Below are 23,694 nucleotides of genomic sequence, written 5' to 3'. Positions count from 1 at the left end.
ACAGACAGTATTGGATCATATATGAGGAGCAGGTGCAGTAATGTAATGCCTTCATGAACCTTCACAGGTGCTCCCAGCACACAACCCAGTCATGTTTCAAAGCCCCAGGTCAGGATCCAGAGTGCCACCCCCTAAATTTCTCTCTCTTGGTCTTCCTGCCGTCTTCCACAGCATAGACCAGCCCCAGAACTTCATGGGTCTAGGGTCACCTCTTGCCTGACAGTCCTCGGGAACATGACCCCAGAGTCTGAGCATGGCCGGTATACAGCATTGCCCTTCCGACTCCTCAGTGGTCATCTGGAGCATGGATCTGACCTAAGACCGGCCTTTTGACATTGTGATTGTCCATAAGTGTGGTGGGTACATCCCTAGCTATTGTGGGACATATGTGGCCCAGAGCTGCAGGTGCTGTCTTGGGAGTGAGGCAGGAAGCTTCCTTTCATCAGCGAGGCCACCCTACCTCTTAGACAGCAGCCTGTTAGGAACCCAGAGTGACAGCCATTGATTTGAGACAACCATCAACACTCTTGGCTCTTCTGACCCTTGCTCATGGGATTTGTTTTGACTCTGAAGTGACAAGCCATGTGTGTTGGGAAAACACAGCACAAAGCTTGGAGAAATTTGCCAGTGTGTTCCCACTTTACAACACATATGCGTTTTGGGTATGTGTATATATGTCTGTGAATTTGTGTGCATGTGCGTTTGGTGGCCAGAGGCCTGTGCCTAGTGTTCCCCTCGGTCACTGGCCAGCTTAGTTTTTGAGATGGGATTTCTCAGTGAACCAGAGTTTGCTGATTCAGCTAGACTGACCAGCCAGTGAGTTCCAGGGCTCCCCCTGTCCCCACGCCCCACACTAGGGTTATAAGTATGTGATGCTGCACACAGTTCTTTATGTGACACTGGGGACCTGAAGGCATCTTTACCAGCATCTCCCCTGACACAAGTTGTGCATTTTCCTCTAGTTTTCCAGCCTCAGGGGAGGTAGGGAGCGCTGGCTCCTGCCTGGAGATGGCACAAAGTGCTCAGGACAGCTAAGACTTGACTTAAATACATAAGTAGTTAGTAGTTAGTAGTAAGTAGTTAGTAGGGCAAGAGGCAGGCATCTATGAAGTAGAGAAAGAAGCAGAGCCTAGGGGAGGCTAAGCATTTGTCTGGGTCCCAAGGCAGGGAGGAGCCGATCAGGGCCAGCTCTCCTGGGCCATTGACTGTACATGGGAGACCAGTGCCGCACTGTCTGCTCACCCTGGCTTGGGAAGGCTGTTCTGTCAGGGTCTGTGCAGAGCTGTGACACAGCCTTCCCGACTCCTGAGCCTTTTCTCATCTTATGAGATAGTGACTGGAAAACCACACCTCCAGAGAGACACCCTCATCCAGGTTCCAGACCAGCCTGGCCTGGGACCATAGGAGTGGGCATCTGAGTGCTGTGGTCCTGGTCCTGTGAGAAGTTCCGCAGGCTTCTTACAGACAGACATCCCAGATGCACACTATAGCTGCCATCGCAGGCTTCCTGGGACTGCTTCCCAGAAAGAGCTAGTGCAGTAGCCCTATCTTCCCATGTGAGAAGGAATTTACAGCCCCAGGAGAGTGTCATACCCCTGCCCTGCAGCTGCCACCTGCCCCTCTCTTGCCCCCCTCCCCCTCTAGCCCTCAGAGCACACAGCCGTGTGCCTGTAGGGAACAGTTTCAGTAGCTTCAGTGTTGACAGCTGGGCCTCTTTCACCGTTGCTGGGAGCATTCTGGTTGCTTCCTTTGATTCCTGGAGAGTGTTGGCAACCAAAAGTGAGTGTGTCCAGCTCAGAGTGTAAATGGGGGTGGAAGGGGCCCTGAGTGCTATTCAGAGAAGCCGCTGACACTGTGGAGTGGTGATGGAGTGAGGCTCTGGAAGGAGTGGCAGAGATGGGTCCTTATTCACAGGCCACAAAGCCCCTTCTTAGCCAGGAGAGCCTTGGGACCCTCAGGCCTCTCTCCCCACTCATGATCAGTTCCAAGTTTCCTTTTCAACACTGAGAGTTCCTGCACCCTTGCCCTGGGTCAGAGCACGCAAAACTGCTTTGTCCTTTGCTCTCTTTTGTTCTACATCTTCCTCTTGGTTCCTTAGGTAACAAGACCCTTCCTTGCTCGTAGGAATTATCAGGAAGTTATGATGTAATGGTTATAGAGGCAGGTCAGGAGACAGAGAGACAACCCAGTGAGTATAACCCTGTCTAAGCCTGCTGTAGGGACTTTGTCTCAGCATCCTTCCCACAGGGCCCTGGTGCAGCCTGTAGCCTTTTGTTGCTCCAGCACTAGAGCAAGTGGCTGATCATTGGAACCCCCCTCCCCCAATCACTGGAGACCCTCCTCTCAGTGGTTTTAATTGCTTGTCCTCTTCAACTCCATTTTTGTTGTTCTCATTGTTGTCATTTGTTTTGTATTTAAGACAGTCTCTTCATCCTTAGCCCAGGCTGGCCTTGGACTCTGGATCCTTTTGGCTGAGGCTATTGAGTGCTGGGGTCATAGACATGCATCACCACACCCAGCTTAATGCCTTTTTAAAGCACAAACGCTCAGGTCTGAAGAGGGAGTGGAGTCAGTAAAGTACTTGCAAGGAAAACCTGAGTTTAATCCCCAGAACCTATGCACAAAAAACGAGGTGTAACTGGGAGAGGGCTCAGCCGGCAAAACATTTGCCAACAATCCTGATGGCCTGAGTTAAATCCCTGAACCCTTATGATAGAAAGAGAGAACCGACTTCTGCAAGGCGTCCTTCGACCTTCACATGTCTGTTGTGTGTGCATGTGTAAAATAAATATGTAAGTAAATAACTATGAACACGGGTGGTTTTGCTTGCATGCATAGTTGTGCATCACATGAGTGCAGTGCCAGAAGAGACCAGAAGAGGGCGCTGGCTCCCCTAGGACTCCCCTCCCAACCCTAGACAGGATTTCTCTTTGTGTAGCCCTGGCTACCCTGGTCCTTGCTCTGTAGACTAGACTGACCTCAAACTCACAGAGCTTCGCCTGCCTCTGCCTCCTGGATGCTGGGATTAAAGGCATGTACCACACTGCTCAGCTCCCCTGGAACTTTTTAAAGTCAGGAGTGGTAGCTTACAATCTAGTCCAGTGCTGAGGAGGCACAGACAGTGGACCCCTTGGGCTCACTGACCAACCAGCCTAGCCTAATAGTTGAATTCCAGGGGCAAAAAGGGCAGTGGACTGGAGAGATAGCTCAGAGGTTAAGAGCTGCTCTTTCAAGGAACCCGGGTTCAATTACCAGTCAGTTCATAGCCACTCACAACCATCTGTAGGTCTGAGGAGCCAGTGCCCTCTTCTGGCCTCTTCAGGCACTGCACACATGTGATGTGCAGCCATGCACTCAGGCAAAACACCCATATATGGACAACTAGTATAAAACCTAAGCTAATAGTGGACGCTGCCTAAGAAATGACACTGAGGTTGTCTTGTTTACACAGCAGTCCTGAAAAGCCAGGGTCCGACCATGTGAGCGGCACAGTGCACTTACTGTGGTCATATTTCTAAGAATCCTCCATGCTTGGAACTCTGAGGAGCTAGCTCAGTGAGGTGAGAGCTGCAGCTTGTCTCCTTACCCACTGCTTCCAACAGCTCACACACACGGTCTTTTGCCATCTCCTTTCTCTCCTTTCTTCCAAGCCACGTGCGGGGGGCATCCACTGTGGCAGGTATTTATAAAGTAACATAGTGGCCTCCCCATTTGCCACGAGTGTGAGCCTGAGGGAACTGGACATGGGCCACTAAGAATGGAGCCAGATGTAGGAGGGGACTCACTGTGCAGAGTCGGTCCTGACAGAACGATGCCCTGTGCCCAAGTTTCCTACCTGCAGCATCTCCTGCTCCAAAGCACGGGAAGGAGGGCGATCCATCTGAGCAGGACAGGCTGTGCTCAGTGCAGGGGACAGACAGGGGACAGAGACTGGATTTCCGGAAGGGTCGGCGAGTCAGTATTGTATGGTACTTGGAGAAGTGGGTACCACATGGGGAGAGCACCCCAGAACCCGCACGGCAGCCAGCTCAATTCTGCCTACATTGAATGTAAACGGAGTGAGGGTCTACAAGGCTGGTCCAGGGGCAGCTGGCGTCTCACGAGAGGAGCCGATGGGACTATGGAGGGGCTGGAGGCTGGAGGTGAGAACACACGCGATGACGTAAGAGATCACATGTTGATAGAGAAAGCCTGAACGAGGCCAGGGAGGGCCATATGATCATTTCTACAGGGCCTCTCTTCTTAAAGATCCCTAACACGACCCCACTGGTGATCAGGCTTCCAACGTGGGGCATATGTGGAGCTCTCAGCAGCTACTGTGACACCATTGTCACTGGGTAGAAGCCAGCTGTTTCTGTGACCTTCCATTTATGGGTGATAATCTCAACATGGCAGGGATTATGACAGATTTTTAAAAGATTTATTTGTATTCTTTTAAACTATGTGTGTCTGGGGGTGGGGGGGTAGTATATGCATCCGAGTCCAGGTGCCCATGGAAGAAAGCATTGGATCCCCCTGGAGTTGAAGCCACCTAATGTAGGTGTAAGGAACTGATCACAGGGTGCCTCTGCAAGAGCACCGTGCACTCTGGACTGCTGAGCCATCTCTCCTGCCCGAGCAGGTGATGACAGATTTTTTTTTTTTTTTTTTTTTGGTTTTTCGAGACAGGGTTTCTCTGTGTAGTCCTGGCTGATCCTGGAACTCACTCTGTAGACCAGGCTGGCCTCGAACTCAGAAATCCACCTATCTCTGCCTCCCGAGTGCTGGGATTAAAGGCGTGCGCCACCACGCCCGGCTCAGATTTTTAAAAGATAAACCTAAAGGTTGTTTTTGGCAGGAATTCCATTGCCCAAATTCTCTGGCAGTTGAAAGCGAGCTGGCAACAACTGCACAGTACCAGAATGTAATGGCTATAGAGTGAGGGGCCAGGCGTGGTGACATGGCCTGAAGCCCCAGCATCAGGTGCGAGGCAGGAAGACTGAGAGTCAAGACCATCCAAGGCTGCAGTGAGATCTGGTCTCAAGAAACAAGACCTGAGGTGAGAGCTGAGTTTATTTCTACAATGCCTTTCCTGTGTGGTAAGATTGGACTGTTGAGTGGAAGGTGGCTACCAACAGGCAGGGTGGTCTGTCACACGAGTCCCACACATGGCCGTCATAGTCCGGACACCCTCCAGCAGACCCATGGTCTTTGGCCAGCCTTTGTATCCATGTCACCGTGTCTCTCAAGGTGTGACTGATGGTGTGGGAAGAGAAACTGTCTTGTTTTGCATAAGTTGAGGTGAATACAGGCAAGCCAAACATCCAAAACATATGAACCCTGCTCAAGCTCCCTAGTAAGGCAGTCTTCCCTGAACACAGCAAGGGGTGTGGCCTGTGCCAGCAGGCAGACCCTATCTAGCCCCCTACTCTGTTCAAGGACATGCTGTTGTCCAGCCCCGGTCTGCATCTCTGTGTGAGGCGCTCAAGGAGGCCAAGCAGCCTGAGCCTGCACGGTGTGTGGAGGAAGAGGATGGCCACCGCGTTGATGCAGCTCTCTCCAGACAGGGCCAGCTCTGCGAGGTTCATGAGAAGCTCATCCCTGGGGGAGCCCACATCCTTCCACAGCTTCAGCTGGGCCCGATGCAGGAGGACTGCATTGAAGAAGAGTCTACAGGCAAGCATGTTGAGAGCCACGGCCAGTGCCACCCAGCGCCCGGAGGCTGTGTCCCTTTGAGAAGGAGCCGCTCGCCAGACTGGCTGTGTAGCATACAGGAGCAATAGAACCATCTGGAAGCTCAGGGCAAGAGCAAAGCCCAGGCTAAACTTGACAATCTCATATTCGGGCCACGCAGTCAGCGGATCCGCCTGGCACATGGTGGTTGTGTGCAACTCCCCAGATGTGCCCAGCAGGGACACCACAGTGAGGGAGCTACAGACAGCACAGCCCCCAATGGCAGCTAGGCTTGCCACAGGCCTTGCCAAGAGCCGGCAGCAGGGAGATTCCGGCAGGAAGGCCAGGAGAAGCGTGGCTCCCTGCAGGTACTGGGCCATGAAGTAGCAGACATTGGAGAAGAATGAGAGTGCTCCACAGCCCAGGTTTGTCGTGGACATGTAGTCGGGTCGGACAGCAGCATTGAGGGACAGTAGAGTCACCAAGATACTAGTGGCTGTGAGGCCTGCAAGGAGCCTGTCCAGCACCCCCAGCCTAGTACGGTCTAAGATGAACACGCTCAGACTGAAGAGCCCCATCACTAGGCTCAGTGGGACGCACACTGCTATGTACACCTGCGTGCACCTAGAAATGATGCTCTGTGCTGCAATGACTTCCTCCACAGCCGGGGACACATGGCTCGGGTAGCGGACCCAGGACATGTTGTGACGGTCCATCTTCAGGAGAGCTCTCAGTCCTACAACAGAAGCAAAAGCTGTGTGGTCACGTGACTGGTCCAGGGAGGGGCACCTGTGCTATATAAGGGACAGGGTTTCCCAAGGATACCTAGTGCCAGCCTCTGTGTGAATGGAGGAAAGATGTCAGGACACAATCTCAGGTTCAGGCGTCTCCAACAGGCCTGGGGCTAAAGGGTGCAGGGTGAGGCGAAAGAAAGCCCAGGCACCCTCACTGCTGACCCCTACGGACCGCACTGCTGCTCGGCAGCTAACAGTGGCCTGTAAGCATGGCTCCCATGAAGGGCTCAGCTGGCAGTTTCCCAGAACAGGGTTGTAGGGGCCCCAGCACTTGCTGCCATTGCTGGGGACAGGCAGGCCTTTGCATTTGGGGTTCTGGGACATTCTAGAAGACTCCAAACAGTTTTGACCTTTGTAGGGACCTTGCTCTAGAAACCGGGGTGGCGTATTTTGGAGGCTGGGATGTTGTGGGAGCTCCCTGGGGTAGCTAGACCTCCTGCCCTATTGGCCAGAAATGACATAATAGCTGTAAATTCCTGGGCAGGGCTTTAAATAAGGATACTGACAGCCCCAGTACTCTGCCAGGCCATCTTTGGTAAATGAAATAATCTTGTTTCCATACAAATGGCCCCTTCCTCCCTTTAAAATTTAACTAAATAGTAGTGGAGACCAGGAAATAGTGTTGCTGTTTATTCAAAGGAAATTGAGGGCGATAAAAGTGGAGCCATAATTTTAATGGGGTTCCTGAAGGTTGATCTCGCTCCAAAGCCAGCTTTTTGTTTGCTCTGAAGAGAGTCCACGTGTCTGGGTGGTGTGTGTGTTTGTGTGTGTGCACATGCATGCATGTGTTGGCCTGGACTGGCTGGTGCATACCTGCATGATGTACCTGCTCTGTGCTCAAACTGAGGTTCTATGTGTGCATGTGGTAGTTTAAATGAGGCGTCAGACATCTGAATACTGGCTTCCTAGTTAGTGCTGTTGTTTGGAGAGGTTTGGGAGTTACGGCCTTGCTGGTGGAAGTGTGTCACTAAGGGCTCACCTTGAGGTTATAGAGCCTCCCTCTCCCTCTGCCTCTGCCTCTTCTCATGTTTGTGCTGCTCGCTGCCATGCCTCCCACCATGGCTGTATGAAGAATCTGTATTTCTCTACAGTAACAAAAACCAAAGGCTACAGCAGCTGTTGCATGTGAAAACATGGAGGGAGATCCTGCTTCACCTGTAGACAGGTTCCTGACCAGAGAGATGAGACAGGAGCGGGGGATGGGCAGGGAAGAGCTCTGTGCATAGAGGAGGGTGGACAAGGGCCAGGGGTGTCCTCCCAGCATGACTGATGGGCAGGAGTGCACAGAGCTGGGAATGCTTTATGCTGTGTCCATGTGTGGGTGGGTGTGCGTGAATGTGCCTGTGAAGGCAGAGGGGACTAGGGGCGTTGTTCCCTGAAACTGGGCTTATTCGGGTCCTCTGTAAAAGCAACGAGCACTCCTAATCCTTTCTTTGATATTAAAATCAAGTTCTTTGCTTTTATAATTTTTTATCATGTAATTTTTGAATTATTGTCACTTTTATCTTATGCGCCTGCTTGTTTTACCTGCATGGATGCTTGTATACTACATGTGTGGTTGGTGCCCACTGATGTCAGAAGAGGGTGTCGGATACACAGGGAATTAAGTTACAAACGGTTGTGAGCCACCAAGTGGGTGCTGGGAATTGAACCAAGATCCTCTGGAAGAGTGGCCAGTGCTCTTAAGCCACCGAGCCATCTCTCCAACCCCTATAAAAATTTTTTTAAACTAATTTTTAGCATTTCACAATGCACAGTACTCTAGATTCAGGAGTCCAGGCTAGCCCCTGTCTGTTCACAGGCACTACTCTAGATTCAGGAGTCCAGGCTAGCCCCTGTCTGTTCACAGGCCTCTTGGGTTCTAGGCTTTAGGACCCGCCACAGTCATCTGGTCATGCACTGTACCTTGCCATCCTGTCCACCCTGTCAATCTTCAGACCCAGAGGACAGTTCTCTCTGAGTGTCCCAAGTAGCAGGAAGGTTGACTGATGAGTCTGAGGCGTGCTCAGTTGTTTACTGTGCCACCACTACCACCGCCAGCCAGCCCTTGCTACTCCCCGTGGACCTGCAGGAAGGCTTCTCATGGTATCTGTCTCTTTCAGTCTGAAAAGACACAGCAGTAGCTGTGATGGCTTCCAGCTGCCAGTGCTTAAGAAGCCAGCGGCGTGGAAATGAAGAGTCATGGCCAGCCCGGGGGGGAAGCAATTTCAAGTCTGTCTGTCTTGTCAGGTGGAATGGGAAGTCATCTTGTGATCTCTGACCATGGTGAGGGAGCAGAGCTGCTGAGCAGACATCTGATACACCTCTGCGGCCGCTCCATGCCTTGTGTGTGGTGTGCCGCTGGGTACTGTGTCTGTGGACATTGATCACCAAGGGCCCTTCTGGCTTGCAGCCGTCAGCTCTGCCTCCAGTTTCCGGGCGGTGGACTAGGATGGTGCTCCTCACCACAGGCTGTGTGATTCCATCCACAGGGGAAAAGGCTGCAGGCTGCCACCCAGGGTAGAGGGGCCTTGCTCAGGTCCCAAGTGCTCTAGCCAGGGCATCTTCTGGCACCATCTGGGCCTACACAGGGCCTTCATCATCTCAGTTCTCAGATCTCAGTATTCTGACTATGTACTGGGTACCAGTGCCCCTTCCCCGCCGGGAATGTGAGAGCAAATAATTGTCTCCTGAGGGGCAGACACTGGTGCTGCACAGCCACACTTGGGGCTCGGCTCCCTGTACCCAGCCTGCCCAAGTTGAGGGTTTCACCAGAGTGCCACCTGTGCTTTTGTCCTTCAGAGCGGGTGGAAACCCATGCAGACTAGATGAGCTTGTCTTCCTCCTGATCCTCGGAGCTCTGTCCTAGAGAGGCCAGCTAGGGAAGGAACAGCCAAGAGCTTTCTGTGCACAGCACACCCTGGCACACCTTAATGCCCTACTACTATCTGCCGTCCTGTCTTTGTTGAGGTTCGGAGGGCCCAGTCATTCTTGGGAGCCGAAGGTCACGTGCTTTCAGTCCTAGCAAGCACCTACCAATATGTTGGATCTGACAAAACCACTGAAGCCCTCCACTGCCAAACCTTCTGCAATCTGCTCTTCAGTGCCCAGCCTTCTCCTGGCACCCTGTGTCCTGGGTTCTCTGTAGCCTGAACAGTTCCTCAACTCCTCTTCCTCCATAGTGCACCTCAAGCGGGATGGAGAGGTGGGGAGGGAGGGAGGAGGCAGCAGGGCTGCATAGGGAAGCCAGCCTGAGCTCGGGTCCCAGTGTTCTCCCACCGGGTAACTAGTCCTCTGGAGTATGCCTGTCTGCCAGCACTTGCATCTCAGTTCATACGCGCACTAGGACAGCCTGAGTTGGTTTGCCTGGCTCAGCCTGGGAGTTAGTACCACGGAGACCTGAGCCCAGGGTCAGCCTGAGAACGTGAAGCTCTTCCCCAAGTCTGTTTGAAAGACTCTGTAGAAAGGACACATACTCTTCTTGACAGGCGCCACCTTGACTCTGGTCACAGCCCTCACTCCACACAGCTCCCTCACTCGACACAGCTCCCTCACTGACCGCACTTGGCACCCAGGCACCCAGCCCCAGCAGCCATTTATCTGCTTTATCTTTTACAACTTGGACACGTCCAGAGTAGCACATGGTCTCTGCGGAAGCCTTAGGTCTTGCATTTGTGTACACAGGAGGTGTCTGCCTCCCTGCCACTGTGTGTCCTTGTTGTCCCTGCCTGCCCCACTAGGACTTCTTCCTGTCACTAAGAGGTGCACACAGTGTTAGACAGCAGCTCTCACACAGCTGCTTTCTGCTCTCTTTCATTTTTTGGGAGGGAGCACATATCTGAGAGTGGCATAGCTAGTTCCAGGGTCACCTGAGGTCACCAGTTTTCCAGGGTGGCTGGACCATCTTACTCTCCGACCACAACCCAGCCCGACTTCTTAAAAAACCTAGAGCACCACAGAAGAGAGCCAGAACTCCATGGATGCATTGCAGACTGAGAACCTGTGGCCTCTCGACCCTGCAGAAGGGCCGCCAAGGTCAGCTCTGTGTCCCTTGGGAGCTCCCCAAGGCTAGCGTCTGAGAATGCTGTGTTCCTGCAGTGGCTCTTGGCCACCACTCTGTAAATAGCCCTTCAGAATGGTTCCTGGAAGTGGGCCCCTCACCCAACACCCCTTAGGTGGGGAGAAGACAGTGCACATAGCCCAGGACATTTTCTAAAAGCCAGGAGAGAGCTTACCAAGCCCTTTCCACATGGGCACAATGCTCTTACAGCTCCTTTCAAGCCACACTTATTGTACAGATCTTTCCAGTAAGGCTCATACATTGTTTTCAGACAACACAGAAATGACATGAATGTGTGAGATTCTATTGTGTGATCCACAGGTGGCACATGTGGCCTTACATGTATGTGGTACAGTAGGCAAAGTGGCCTCGGCATCCTAGGAGGACTTCCTGGCTCCCCACTACCTCCACAGGTTTACTGTGGTGCCCCACAGACTGCCGACCCAGGGAGAGGAGGCCTGCAAATATGGCGTACAAGGGATCAGAGGTGGACAGCGGATTGAGGAACTAAGTCCAAAGCTAGTACCCAGAAGATCAGAGCTGCCCTGAGAGACAGTTCCTGTGTCTGACCCGCTGTTTTCCACCCGGCAGGCCCCACCCTGCTCCATCCCTCAGCTGTCTGCTCCTTTTGGCAGGACTCAACCATTCTAGCGCCTCTGGCCTCGGCTCTGTAAATGTTTCCATTGCAGTCTCCTGCCCTGTAGCCTGGGGCAGAGCCACTGTGAGTCACCCTGTCTGTTTCACACACGTGGTCTGGTGCCCTGCCCAGCCCCTGTCCAGCCCTGCACAGAGGTGTAACCTTGGAGGGGAGCTTGGACTGACATCACAGTAGTGTGCAGGGCCAGTAAGGGGCCACCAACCTCTGACCCCCAGCCCAGGGATCTGGAAAGGCAGTGCACGACTCATGGACTGGCACAGTGGGCAGCAGGGACAGCCTGACTGTCCTCATTTGTCCTTTTGGTCCCAAGGCTGTCGGTTTCCATGTTTTTAGAAACAGAAAAGTTACCCTCATTAAGATAAGGATAAAAGCAGTCTCTTGTTTGTTTTTCTCGAATCTTCCATTATGGTGCATATGCCTTTTGTGTCCTGTAGATGTGTGTGCACGTGTGTATATACCAGGCACAGACCAACACACATGTGTACATGTGCACATACATAGGTAGATATGCATCTGGATACACAGAAACAAAAACATGCATGTACCAGGTACACCCTGACGTGTAGATATGTGCACACCAGGCACATGAACAGGCAAACATACATTCACATGTATGGACACATAGATTCACACTAGACACATCTTTACAAACATGTGCACACACCAACATAAGCTGTGTATACATGTGCACATGCACACACAGACACTGGCCTCTAGGCACTCCACATTCTTCTAGTCCCCGTGTGCGATGGGCCAGACTAGCACTCTAGTCCAGTGACCAGTGGCCTAGCTGGGCAGCCTGCCTGGCCTCCCACAGGCTTCCTGCTTCCTGCAGAGTGGTTGCTCTCTGGGCCCATGGGTAAGAAGCAGAAGTAGAACCTCCTGTGCCGTCAGATCAAGGCTTGGGCCTCCTAGCATCCCCCTCCCCCTCAGCCTTCGTTCCGGGAGACCTAGCACACTTCCTTCCCTGGCAGCATGTGGGGGGGGGGCGGGGGGGCTGGCTCTGTGATTGTTTAATAAGGCCTGAGTGTTCCCAGTGTCCTCCATGAGCATCGGAGCTGAGAGTGGAGGGATGACCCCAGAGAGGGTGAGACCCAAACCTTGGAGGTTTCCGAATGGCTTACACATGGCTGTGTGTGGCACCTTTCCCACAAGGCTGAGCTTGGGGAGTGCTGAGAAGCAAGCTCGCCCTGAAGTCAGCCCTGAGCACTGGAGCTGACCATCCCTGTCACCAGGTACCATGTGCCACCTGAGGCCCTCAGCTGTCCTGAGATCTAGTAGCTAGACTACAGTGAGTGATCCAAGAGATTCCTCCAAAGCAGGATTCACCTGAGATGACAAGCAAGAGGTTGGGCCGTCCTGTGCTGGGCTGTCCGGTGGGGAGGGCGGAGCTGAAGTCACTAGGAGTGGTGTTCACCATTTTCTGGCTTTCCGTAGTCTTGGTTCTTTCTGCAGTCTTCATTCACTTACTGTGGTTCTGTGAGGATCTGCCAGCCTTCATACTATAGTGTGTGTGTATGTGCGCAAGCTCGGGCGGGGGGGGGGGGGGATATGTGGGTGTGGGTGTGTGTAGGGGTGTCAGATGATCTTTTTCTGTTCTCTGCAATATCAGGTACCCTAGCAATGGTGGCAACAGGGGGTGGCAAAGCAGTCTGGCCTGGGCCACAGTGGCAAAGGCTTTTGGCAGGAAATCCTGAGGGATTCTCTCTGCAGCCTGCCCTCCGTGGCCCCTCCCTGCTGGCCCTTCCCCCAGCTACAGGTCTTCCTGGCTCTTTTGGTCAGCTGCTTGATGGCACCCTGCCTGAGCTGGGTATGGGCAGGAGCAAGGTTTCTGGTCAGCCAGAGCCAAACAGGTGAGCTCCAGAGGAGGGGATAGGAGAGCAGTGGAGCGCTTGACCAGAGCAGCTTCCCAGACGGGCCAAAGGCTTCGTGTCCTGGCTTCCTGTCTCATCACTCTTTCAGATGGAGTAGATGTCTGTCTCTGGTGGCCCAGTGAGCCATCAGCACTACAGCTGTGCTCACACATGTCTGCTGGGAGGTGAGGAGGTTTGGGTCTGCTAAGCACCACTGCAGAGCGCCCCTGGGAGGACGCGCCTGACAAGGCATCCAGCTAGCTAGTGGCTCTCCTTGCCTTAGCTCACAGGGACTCACGTCGAGGGTGTCACACCTGAGTACAAAGCCCACCATGTGCAGAGGTGGCCAGCCTGATCACCCCAGTTTCCAAAGGCTCTCTTCCAGCCCCTGCCCGCTAATGCCGTCTAGGCTCTAGCCTCACCCTGCTGCAGTCCAGCCAAAGCAGTTCTCCATTTCCAGGTTTCATGCGCCATGCAAGCACGCATTCCAGATGTGCCCACTATAGAGCACTCTTTATGTTCTGCCCCGCCGGCCTCTCTCCATCCCCCACTCCCGTCCCCAGAGCTGAAGTCCTCTCATAGCAATTGCCCTGACAGCCCTGCCTGCCAACATGAGCTGTACTGTCTGACCACTTCTCATTCACTGTGGAAGCTGACCAGAGCCACCCTTGGCCCTTCAGGAAAAGGCTACATCACTATACAGAAGGCTAGAGTTTCTTTCTTTCTTTCTTTCTTTCTTTCTTTCTTTCTTTCTTTCTTTCTTTCTTTCTTTCTTTCTTTCTTTTAACGTAACGGAACTGACCTGTCTCATAAAGAAATTGGCTTGCACAAACTTCCCACAGCTGTGAGTGGCCCCTGGGTGCATTCTCTGGTCACTCAGAGGCAGGAGGGCAAGCTGGGTAAGCAGGGCCGCTACCTCTCCAGGACATAAAAACAGTGCTCACCTGTGCCAGCCCTGGGATCCACACAACGCTGTCAGCACTGGGGGGTTGCCGTGAGGCTGGGGCATGCTCTCTGTTCATCCAGTCTTCCCTCCATTGCTCTACACTCTCCAAAGACAGGCTGGCACAGACGCCCACAGTTCCTAAGGAAAAACAGGATTTGGCCTGGAGTCGTCCAAACCACACACTGTGTTTAAGCGGGCTTTGGTTGGACCATGTGACCTAGAAGAATCTAAATGGGCCTATGTCTGAGGTGGAAGAGTGACGTGTGTGTGTGTGTGTGTGTGTGTGTGTGTGTGTGTGTGAGAGAGAGAGAGAGAGAGAGAGAGAGTTTCCAGGGCTTTCTTGCAGAAGTGTGCTGGCCACTCGCAGAAGGTCCCTCCCAGAAGGCAAAGACATTTGTAACCTAAAATAGGAGCTGAAGCCCCACCCAGCAGGAAAAAGTCCTCCCAGCGAGTACAAACCAGTGCATGGAACCTTGCCACATGGATGAGGGTCTTGTCCCTCTGTCCCTGGCACAGGGTGACTCAGGACAGTGGACACTCCAATCTGGATGGCAGGTGACACCTGGCACCCCTTACTATCCTTGCACCAATGGCTGGAGCTGCATCTCGGAGTTGCATGGGATGGGGCTGTGCCTAGACATGATGCCAGAAGGCACATCTGCTTGTGTCGTCTCTCTGGGCCTTGCTCAGGATGCCACGATGCTGGCTGAGATGAGTTCTGAAGAGAGAGCCCCAGCCAGATGAAGGTAAATGGTCTTGGGAATACTTTAAAGATCTCAAAGTGCAGTGGGCTTTACCTGCACTCCCACCCGCCCCCGGGTATGCCTACTTCTGCAGTGTTGCAGGCTGGTCATGCGGTATCAGCCCCAAGCTGCCCTGTGGTACTGGTCTCAGGCGGTTCCTTCAGCTTCCTGAGTGCTGTAGGAGAGCCATCCCAGCGCTGTGCCCGGGGCCTCTGGGTAGTTTCTGTGTGGCCTACTGCTGTCTGACTTGAGGAGTGTGTGTGTGGGGGGGGGGGAATGGTGTTAGAAAGCCATTAATTGGGGACCTGGACTCCTGAGTGAATTTTCAGCCCTGAATGCCAGATGCTGCCCCGGAGAGGAAGAATCTAGTGTGAGAGAAGTCTGAGGAGGCACTAATGTCTCAGGTCTCGTCTCAGTGGCCCCTCTTTTCCCCTTCCCATCTGGTGTGTGATGAGCGCCTGTCAACCCACAACTCCGGGCCAGCTTCCTATGTGTCCCTGTGTGCCTCCTTCCTGGCCATGAGGTCAGTGTGGTAGCATTCAGCTCATGGACTCTAAGGCCAGTGGGGCCACCTCTGGTACTTCCTTATTTGATGACAATTCTCAGGGTGGCCACTGGCTATGACCTTCCTAATGGCCTTTGACAGTTCTGTAAAACCCTATAGTGTCACTCCTGAGAATGGCCCCATGGGTATCAGGCTTCCATGACAGGATATGGCCTGTGGGCTCACCGGCTAGCCTCCTTTGCCTCACTTGGGCTTTGTCCCATAGTGAGTGCCTAGACCTTCTCCTGGGGACTGGACAGGCAGGCACAGACGTAGGGTGGGGACCCTGGGGCTGACAACCCTCTTTGTTTCAAATTCCGTTTATCTGTTGGTAAGGGAAGTATAGACTTCTCTGAGGCCCGCCACTGTGCCCTCTGTGTGTCACACACCCTGTCCCCTGGTGAAGGGACAACCTCATGTTAACAGTCTTCTTCTGGATCACAGAGAGGTACCTAGTGGCACCTCTAGGCCCAAAGGGAGGAGCTCTGGGGACAGGCCGTGGAACTAGAGGCTCTGCAGTTCAGCTTGAGCCCCAGCCTGCCCCAGCCTCAATAGCTCAGACACTGCAACCTCAGAGGGACTGCAGAGCAGGCTGCAGTCAGTGCACAGATGCGTAGCCCAAGCCTCTACACCTTGGTGTGGCCCCGCATGTCCTTGGGTCCTAATGCTTCCCCTGACCCATGCTGGTCCTTAGGCTGAGCCAGTGCGTGGGACACCCCTGGCTCTTGTTTGTGCCTAGACAGAACTGTGGCTCCTCTCTCCACATTCACTGTTGTGTGAGCTTTGGAGTTAGACACCCCATCTCCAGGCCTTAGTGTCCTGGGAAGTGAGCAACGATAGCCCCCGAGCTCAGGTTGACTCGTGGGTGTGGTGGCTCTCCTGGATGGTGCTGGGTAAATTAATTCTCATGGGCGTTGCAGGGCCCCAGCCATAAACTAACCACCTCCCAGACCATTCCAGCCCAGAGACCACTTCCTTGATGTCACAGGCCTTCTTCAGTTTGTGACCTAAAGCTTAAGCCTAAGCTTGTGATTGCTTGGACATGTGCTGTCGAACCCAAAGTGCTGGCCGGAACCTTTGCTCTGACCTGGTAATAGAATCCAGGGAGCCGTGTCCCTGGGCTGCATGCTCACGCTGCTGTAAGCATTCAGAAGCATGTGGCCCCTGCATTGCGTGCACATGCTGCCGTGGGAATTCAGAATTGAGGAAGACATGGCCCCAGACTGCATGCTCATGCTGCTGCAAGCATTCAAGATGATGTGGCCTCCGGGCTGCGTGCACATGCTGCTGTGGGATTCAGGAAGACGTGGCCCTCAGACTGTGTGCTTGTGCAACTGTGCTCAGGACCTGCACAGCCCATAGTCCTGCCCCACAGGAGCCCCCAACACCAAGGGCAAAGTCTATGCTGGGTGGGAAGGAGGGGGGCATACACATTTTGCATAGGGAAGGAAGGGACAGTGGTTAGGTATGGCTTCCTTCCTCCCTCTTTCCCCCTGCCATAGTGTGGTTCCTCACCAGCTGGGAGACTTTGGCTGCCCCCACCATGGCTCCCCCCACCCCCATTAATCATTTCTCCAGCTGAACCTGTGGTGAGTGTGGTGGCTGCCTTCCTCCCTGTCCCCTCTTAAGGATGCACCTTGGTTTTTGTTTAGTTGGTTTTTTTGTTTTTGAGACAGGGTTTCTCTGTGTAGCCCTGCCTGACCTGGAGCTCACCATGTAGACCAGGCTGGCCTCAGACTCACAGAGTGAGTTTGTCTCTGCTTCCTGAGTGCTGGAATCCAAGGGGTTGTGCCACCACACCCAGCAAGGATATACTTGATGTCACGTGGGCTGTGATCACCTGGCCACAGGCCACAGATGGTCTGGGCAGCAGGGTGTCCCCAGGTTTTTCTGTCTGCACAGCTGCTGATCCTTCCATCCTCCCAAGTGCGCTGGGAACTGGGGGTGGGGAGGAGGGAGGCCCACAGGATGGCCCTCCTTCCCACAAAGACGCAGAGCAGACTGTTCACATAGCCAGGTGATGGAAGCAAGCAGAAGAGCACAGCCGTGCGTCTGTCCTGCAGACATCCTTCAGCATGGAGATGATGATGGAAGTTGTAACACACAGCAATGCCACGCGCCTTATGATTCCGCTCCTCAGATGGGGCTCCTCAGTGTCTTTTCATATTGCGTCAACAGTGGTGACTTTTCTGATTCCCTCGACGCTGCCACAGCTTTACATTTTAAGCACAGCTTTATCTGAGGGTCATGTTTATAATTCTGTTTTAAACATAGAGTTTGGTTAGGTAGGGCACATGTATACGGCTAGGCACCCTCACCAGACTCAAGTAGGAACATTGTCAAATTTTCTAGCTGGTTGGTAGCTCACCCCAGCCCCTCTGAGCCCTGAACCTGCTGCACTGGGTATACAGAGATGGGCAGTGATCCCACGTGTCTGAGCTGCTTTGTGGGGGTCTCCAGAACACAGCCAGCACTTCTCCTGAAAGTCTGCAGAGGAATGGTGGCCACCACATGTCTCTTAGAAAGCAGCTCTGAGAGACCCTTTTGCCTCTCTCTGTGACCCTGCAGTTTGGAAAGGTGGTGGTTTGGGGGCATTGGCATCTGCGGGCCTATGGAAGGAACTCAGTATGTGGTCTAGGGGGTGGAGGGTCATCTTGCCATACAGTGTCATGCCAGCTAAGGTGAGAACTAATGACTTTGGTCTTCCGTGTGGCAGCCCAGGGGTCAGGAGGACAGGTTCACAGAATGACCTGTATGAAACCTTTTCCATGATGAGGGCTACAGAAAATCAGGAGAAGGATGCCAGGGACCAAGGATTGAAAGGCCAACATGGATCCGGTTTTGGCTAATGCTGGACGGCATAGGACTTTCTACCTGGTCCTTTTCTGTTGTGGGACATCTGTCCTCATTGTGCTGTGCTTGGCTTCTCTCTGTCTCACCTCCTCCCCATCTATCTGGTATCTTAGCTCTCCATCTGGCATCTTTCCTCATTTATAGTGGCACTATTATAGGCACACTGCCTACCAAGCTGTTTTTGTCCAAGCACGTACATTTAGGGGTACAAGCTATTCTGTGAACTGTCTACCTGGAGTAGTCAATGGGTCTGTGCAGGTTGGACCTGGGATCTGTTCTAGGCTACTGTGGCTTTCCTACCAGGTGCTGTAGACTGAACCTGCAAAGGATCCTCAGGGGAGTACTGCCCACATTGTGATGTGTCCCCGATAAAATACTAACTGATTGCCTGGCTGACTGTGTAGTGACAGCTGCAGACCCTTCCTTGGAATTTTGGAACAGATTTGAGGATGGCATCTGGCTCTCTATAACCTTCAGCTCCCAATCCTGTCTCTACTGCCCAGTGCTGGGGTTATAGGTATGCACCCCCACACCTGGTTTATGCCATCCAGGGTTAGAACGACAGGCAGGCCCTCTGCCAACTGAGCCACATCCCGGTAACTTTTTGTTTATTTGGTTTTGAACTTTTTGTTTTGTTTTTGTTTTTGTTTTTGTTTTGAAAAGCGGTTTCTGTGTAGCCCTGGCTGTCCTGGAACTTGCTCTGTAGATCAGGCTGGCCTCGAACTCACAGATCCACCTGCCTTTGCCTCCGAAGTGCTGAGATTAAAGGCATGCACCACCACCACACAATTTGAATTTTATTTATTTATTTTGAGGCCAGGTATCCCAAGCTGGGCCTGGAACTTCCTTCCCATCCTCCTGCCTCAGCCTCTCAGAGGACTATCTGCAGTGCCCTTCCTCCCTGGACATCTGATTGGTACACATCTCTGTTGATGCATGGCTGATTTGGGTGTTTTGTTTTGTTTTGTTTTTTTAAGGTTATTTATTATATGTAAGTACACTGTAGCTGTTTTCAGACACCCTAGAAGAGGGCATCAGATCTCATTACGGATGGTTGTGAGCCATCACGTGGTTGCTGGGATTTGAACTCACGACCTTTGGGAGAACAGTCAGTGCACTTCTGCTGAGCCATCTCTCCAGCCCCTGATTTGGGGTTTTAATGCAATGGTTTTAATGTGGTTTCTTCAGTCTTCTCTCGTGCTGCCAACATGCCCGTTGGTCCTCCTGCTCTGCCTGGCTTCCTCTCACAGGATGGTATAGTCTGCCGAGGGCGTGCAGCTTCCCTGTGGAACTCTGAGTTCTCCAGGAAGCCCTGTCCAGGCTTTTGGATTATTTTAAACGGGGGATGGCAGTGATGCACGTGTGCATGGAGGCCACAGTCAACTTCAGGTGTCATCTTTACAAGCTCCAACCACTTCCTTTGAGCCTGGCAGGGTCTTTCATTGGCCTTGACCTCACCAATTAGGCCAGGCTGGTTGGTCAGTGCGCTCCGGGAGCGTACTCTCTCAGCAGCCCCATCATTGGGCAGACAAGCGCTCTCTACCACACCTGATGCTCTTACGTCTGTTCTGCAACCTGGGTTCAGAGCCTTGTGTTTGCAAGGCAAGTGCTTTACCAACAGCCATTTGTTTTGTTTAGCTTGGAGCTGTGGGCCAGGCTCTCAGACCCAGGCCTATCTTGTCATCCCACCTGTGCTAGCTGATTTTATGTCAGTTTGATACACACTAAAGACAGAAGTGGACACCGGTTGAGAAAATGCCTCCGTAAGACTGGGCTGTAAGCAAGCCTGGGTAGCATTTCCTTAATTAGTGACTGGCTGGAGAGGGCCCAGGCCACTGTGGGAGATTGGGAGATGGTTGTGGATTTTATATTAAGCAGGCTGAGCAAGGCGTGGGGAGCAAGACAGTAAACAGCACCCCTCCATGGCCTCTGCATCAGCTCCAGGTGGCTGCCCCATTTGCGTTCTTGTGCTGACTTCCTTCAGTGATGGACAGTGAGCGCTGTGGAAGTGTGAGCCAAGCAGACCCTTTCTTCCCAGCTTGCTTTGGTCATGGTGTTTCATCGCACCTAACACGTCACAATAGTAACCCTGACAAGGATACCACCCTTTGCCGCTGCCTCCTTTTACTGAAAGGCCTTGAGGGTTCTATACCATGCTTCAGCCATCTACCTCCCTTCCTGGCTGTGGGCCGAGAGACTCTATCTAACACTTGGCTGCACTAACCGTGTAGAGTCAGCTACGAGGAATCTCAGGGTGAAGCCGTGATGTGAGCCGAAGCATGCTGAGGCCTTGGCACGCAGGATCCTGAGCTGTGTCTGTGCAGAGATCTGTGCTGTGTTGACTGTATCGGCTACTGCTGTGTCCTGTCCTCTAACGGGAAGCACCTTAGGGGGGGAAGGCCTGATTTGGGGCTCGGCTTGAGAGGAGACATTCTTCGTGGCAGGAGGCAGAGAGAAGTGGACATTGTTTGCTTTGCTTTCTCCTCTTTATGATTTGCAATGCCAGCCTGGGGGTTGGAGTTGCCCACATTCGGGGAGGGTCCTGCTTCAGTTAACCCAGTCTGGAACATTTTTTGACTGACGTGTGAAGTTTGTGTCATAGGTCATTCTAAGCCCTACCACATTGATAGAAATCATCACATTGGGCTTGGCACTAATCAAGGCAGAGTTTCCTGTGGTCACAGAGAGCCTGGATCCTGTTACTATCTACAGGGCTTTCAGACCTGAACCTGTATGTGTGGCTGAGCAAGAGTGCATCAGGGGTCCATGAGACCTGAGAAGATCCCCATTCTCCCAGCTGCCTACACCTCATACTCAGGACTTGAGAGCACATAGCTAAATAATCTAGGCTCACTTAGTAGAGCCAAGACTGTTGGGCTTTCCTGAAGGCACAGTGAAGGAGAACTGAGGGACACCTAACATAGTGCCAGGTTCACAAGGCAGACTCCTCCTAAGAAGCCATTGGAGGGCTGGAGAGATGGCTCAGCGGTTAAGAGCACTGATTGTTCTTCTGAAGGTCCTGAGTTCAAATCCCAGCAGCCACATGGTGACTCACAACCATCCATAATGAGATCTGATGCCCTGCTCTGGGGTGTCTGAAGACAGCTACAGTGTACTTACATATAATAATTAAATAAATCTTAGAAGAAGGAGGAGGAGGGAGTGGAGGAGGAGAAGCAGCAGAAGCAGAAGCAGCAGGAGCCATTGAGCCTGCAGAGGGGAGCCTATGTCCTCAGTCTCATAAGCCCCCTGCAGTAGATAGGGCCTTGTCCGTGTCCCCCACATCCACTGCAGTGTCTGCCACAGCCGGTCTGACCACATGGTATTTAGCAGTCCATCTGTGGGTGTGCACACAGACCAGCCCTGCCTTAACACTGGGTCATGTGGGCTCTTTGCCCTGCTGGCTAAGGTGCGAAGGGGCTGCCTCCAGGGCTGCAGCAGATTGTGACTTGGAAAGACTTCTGGGCAAGAAGGCTGCCAGAGGGAAGGAATGGCCAGGGCCAGAGCCTCCATCCCACCGAGAGTCATACTGCCCCTCAGCTTAGCTGTGATGTGGCAAAGACAGACTCACCCCCAGACCCACATTTGCTAAAGGTCATAGAATAAGTTGTGTCGGAGCCCAACTTCATGCCCAGAAGCTCTAGAAATCGAGTATTTCTCCATGTAAATTATCCTGTTAGGGAGGTGGTGGACATCAGTGGATGCTCGGGAACTTAGCAGGGGCCCACGCTCTCTGTTGTGGGAGGGCCCTGGGCTTGGCAAGCTGATAGTGATTGCCTGACTTGCCCTCTCCTGGCTCCTGGCCACCTGTCTCTGGCTTGTGCTGCCTGTGGAGGTTTGAAGTCACCGACGGCAAGTCCAGCAATGGCCACTGGGTGGAGCTCTGAAACATAAACCCAGGCAAGTCCTAAGACAGGCTCTTGTGTTCCTAGCTTGAAAACGACAGCACTTGTCTCTTTACAGCATTCTGTATGTGTCTCCCAGGCTCTGTCATCCATGATGGAAATGGCGTGGGGCTGGCCATCCTTGTCCCCTCCTCAGGAGACACTGAGGGCCAGTCCATACATGACCCAGTTGATAGACCTCCAGCTTCCTGGCTGATGAGTTCTGACAGGTGCATGCAGCCACATGACCAGTGGCCCATTGAGAGACTGCTTCCATCATTCTAGAAAGTTCCTCAGGGCCCCAGAGAGAGTGTCTCCTTTACTGGCCTAGGAAGGCAGGCTGTTGGGTGTCCAGGGTGACTACTTATGCATGCACACAGTGCATATCACTCACACACTCACACACTCACACACACACACACACACACACACACACACGGAGGGAGGCCTAGTAATAGGAGAGTGGGGGAAGCAGGGAGTGGTGGTGAGTGTGCCTTTGCAGCAATGATAGGTTTTAAACCCTCCCTTTTCCTAGCTGTGAGCTGACACATGGGTCAGGGACACTCTGGCTTCCTCACTGTGAGGCAGAGCCTGGCTCATCCAACCCTCATCTAAAAAGGAGCCTGGAGACCTAGCTATGCTATATCTCACATTAGGGTTGGACCTAACATACACCCCAGAAAACTGACTAAGTTTAGGCCTGAAGTGCATGTGATGACTTAGGGTAAGCTCTGTTCAAGTGCCCACCTTAGAAAGCTCCCTGGACACCTCTGGTCCTGTCCCTAGCCAACTGCGGGGCATGCTAGGCAGGCAGCACTGGAGGCTGTGTGCCCTGGCCTTGTGGCAGCAGGGATATCTCACTTGCTGAAGGTTTTGGTGTGTCTTTCAGGGACCCTGCCAGTTGTGCATCTAACAGTGTAGGAAGACCAGGAAACTCGGCTGTGGGAGGAGTCCAGTTCTTGCACTACCCTGCCATGCCAAACACAGAGAGGACCGTGGAGGTCCTCCAAAGTGGCAGTGCCTCAAGATAAGTCGGATCCACTGGGTTTGGATTCCCCTGACCTCAGATGTTGGTGTTGCCAAAGCTGACTGCACCATAAGAATACCAGGAAAAGCACACCCCTGACTGTACATTCATCCACGCTTGCATTCCGCAAAACCAGGCATGCTCACAGCATGCTCCAGGCTTCAGCATCGCGGCCAGGATCTTTCTTTCTATTGTTTAAGGTTTATTTATTATCTGTAAGTACACTGTAGCTATCTTCAGAAACCTCAGAAGAGGGCATCAGATTTCATTATGGATGGTTGTGAGCCACTATGTGGTTGCTGGGATTTGAACTCAGGACCTTCTGAAGAGCAGTCAATGCTCTTAACCGCTCTCCAGCCCCATGCCCAGGTTCTCACTGGTTCCCTATGGCCCAGCACTGTGTATAAAGTGGGGTCTGCTGCTGCTGGGATGGACCCTCCCGCATGTGCCAGGAGTCTCTGGGGAGCTGCTAGGTTGTGAGGAGACCCTCAGCCTGTCCCTAAACCTGGGTGACATTTTGGGGGAAAGTAGGATGGTACACGGGTGTAGCCTTTCCATTGCTAATCCATGGCTAGCTGAGTGACAACTCCAAATTCCCTTTATCACCCATAAGGCCTGCAGCCACGGGGCATGTGACATGGAACAAGTCTTGGTTTATCGGCTTAATGTAATTCTGTAGACAAACTACAGAGTAGACAAAA

General features: G+C 52.9%; 2 protein-coding genes across 2 annotated transcripts in view; one reads left to right on the top strand and one right to left on the bottom strand.

Annotated features, from left to right (window-relative positions):
• Chlsn (cholesin) overlaps positions 1 to 23,694 on the top strand; it is a 101,775-nt gene that overhangs the window by 39,302 nt on the left and 38,779 nt on the right. The gene's annotated exons all lie outside the window — the stretch shown is intronic.
• LOC110293945 (uncharacterized) lies at positions 4,997 to 14,041 on the bottom strand. The gene is made up of 2 exons (XM_021161847.3): positions 13,941 to 14,041; positions 4,997 to 6,388 (listed from the first exon to the last, which is right to left on the bottom strand). The coding sequence occupies exon 2, from the start codon at positions 6,366 to 6,368 to the stop codon at positions 5,397 to 5,399; it is 972 nt and encodes a 323-aa protein (XP_021017506.1). The 5' UTR covers positions 6,369 to 6,388; positions 13,941 to 14,041; the 3' UTR covers positions 4,997 to 5,396.

This window comes from Mus caroli, unplaced genomic scaffold, assembly GCF_978045245.1.
Source record: "Mus caroli unplaced genomic scaffold, Mus_caroli_1 scaffold_4, whole genome shotgun sequence".
NCBI lineage: Eukaryota > Metazoa > Chordata > Mammalia > Rodentia > Muridae > Mus > Mus caroli.
Note: the sequence above shows the minus strand (reverse complement) of the source record. Positions and strands in the feature narration are given on the sequence as shown.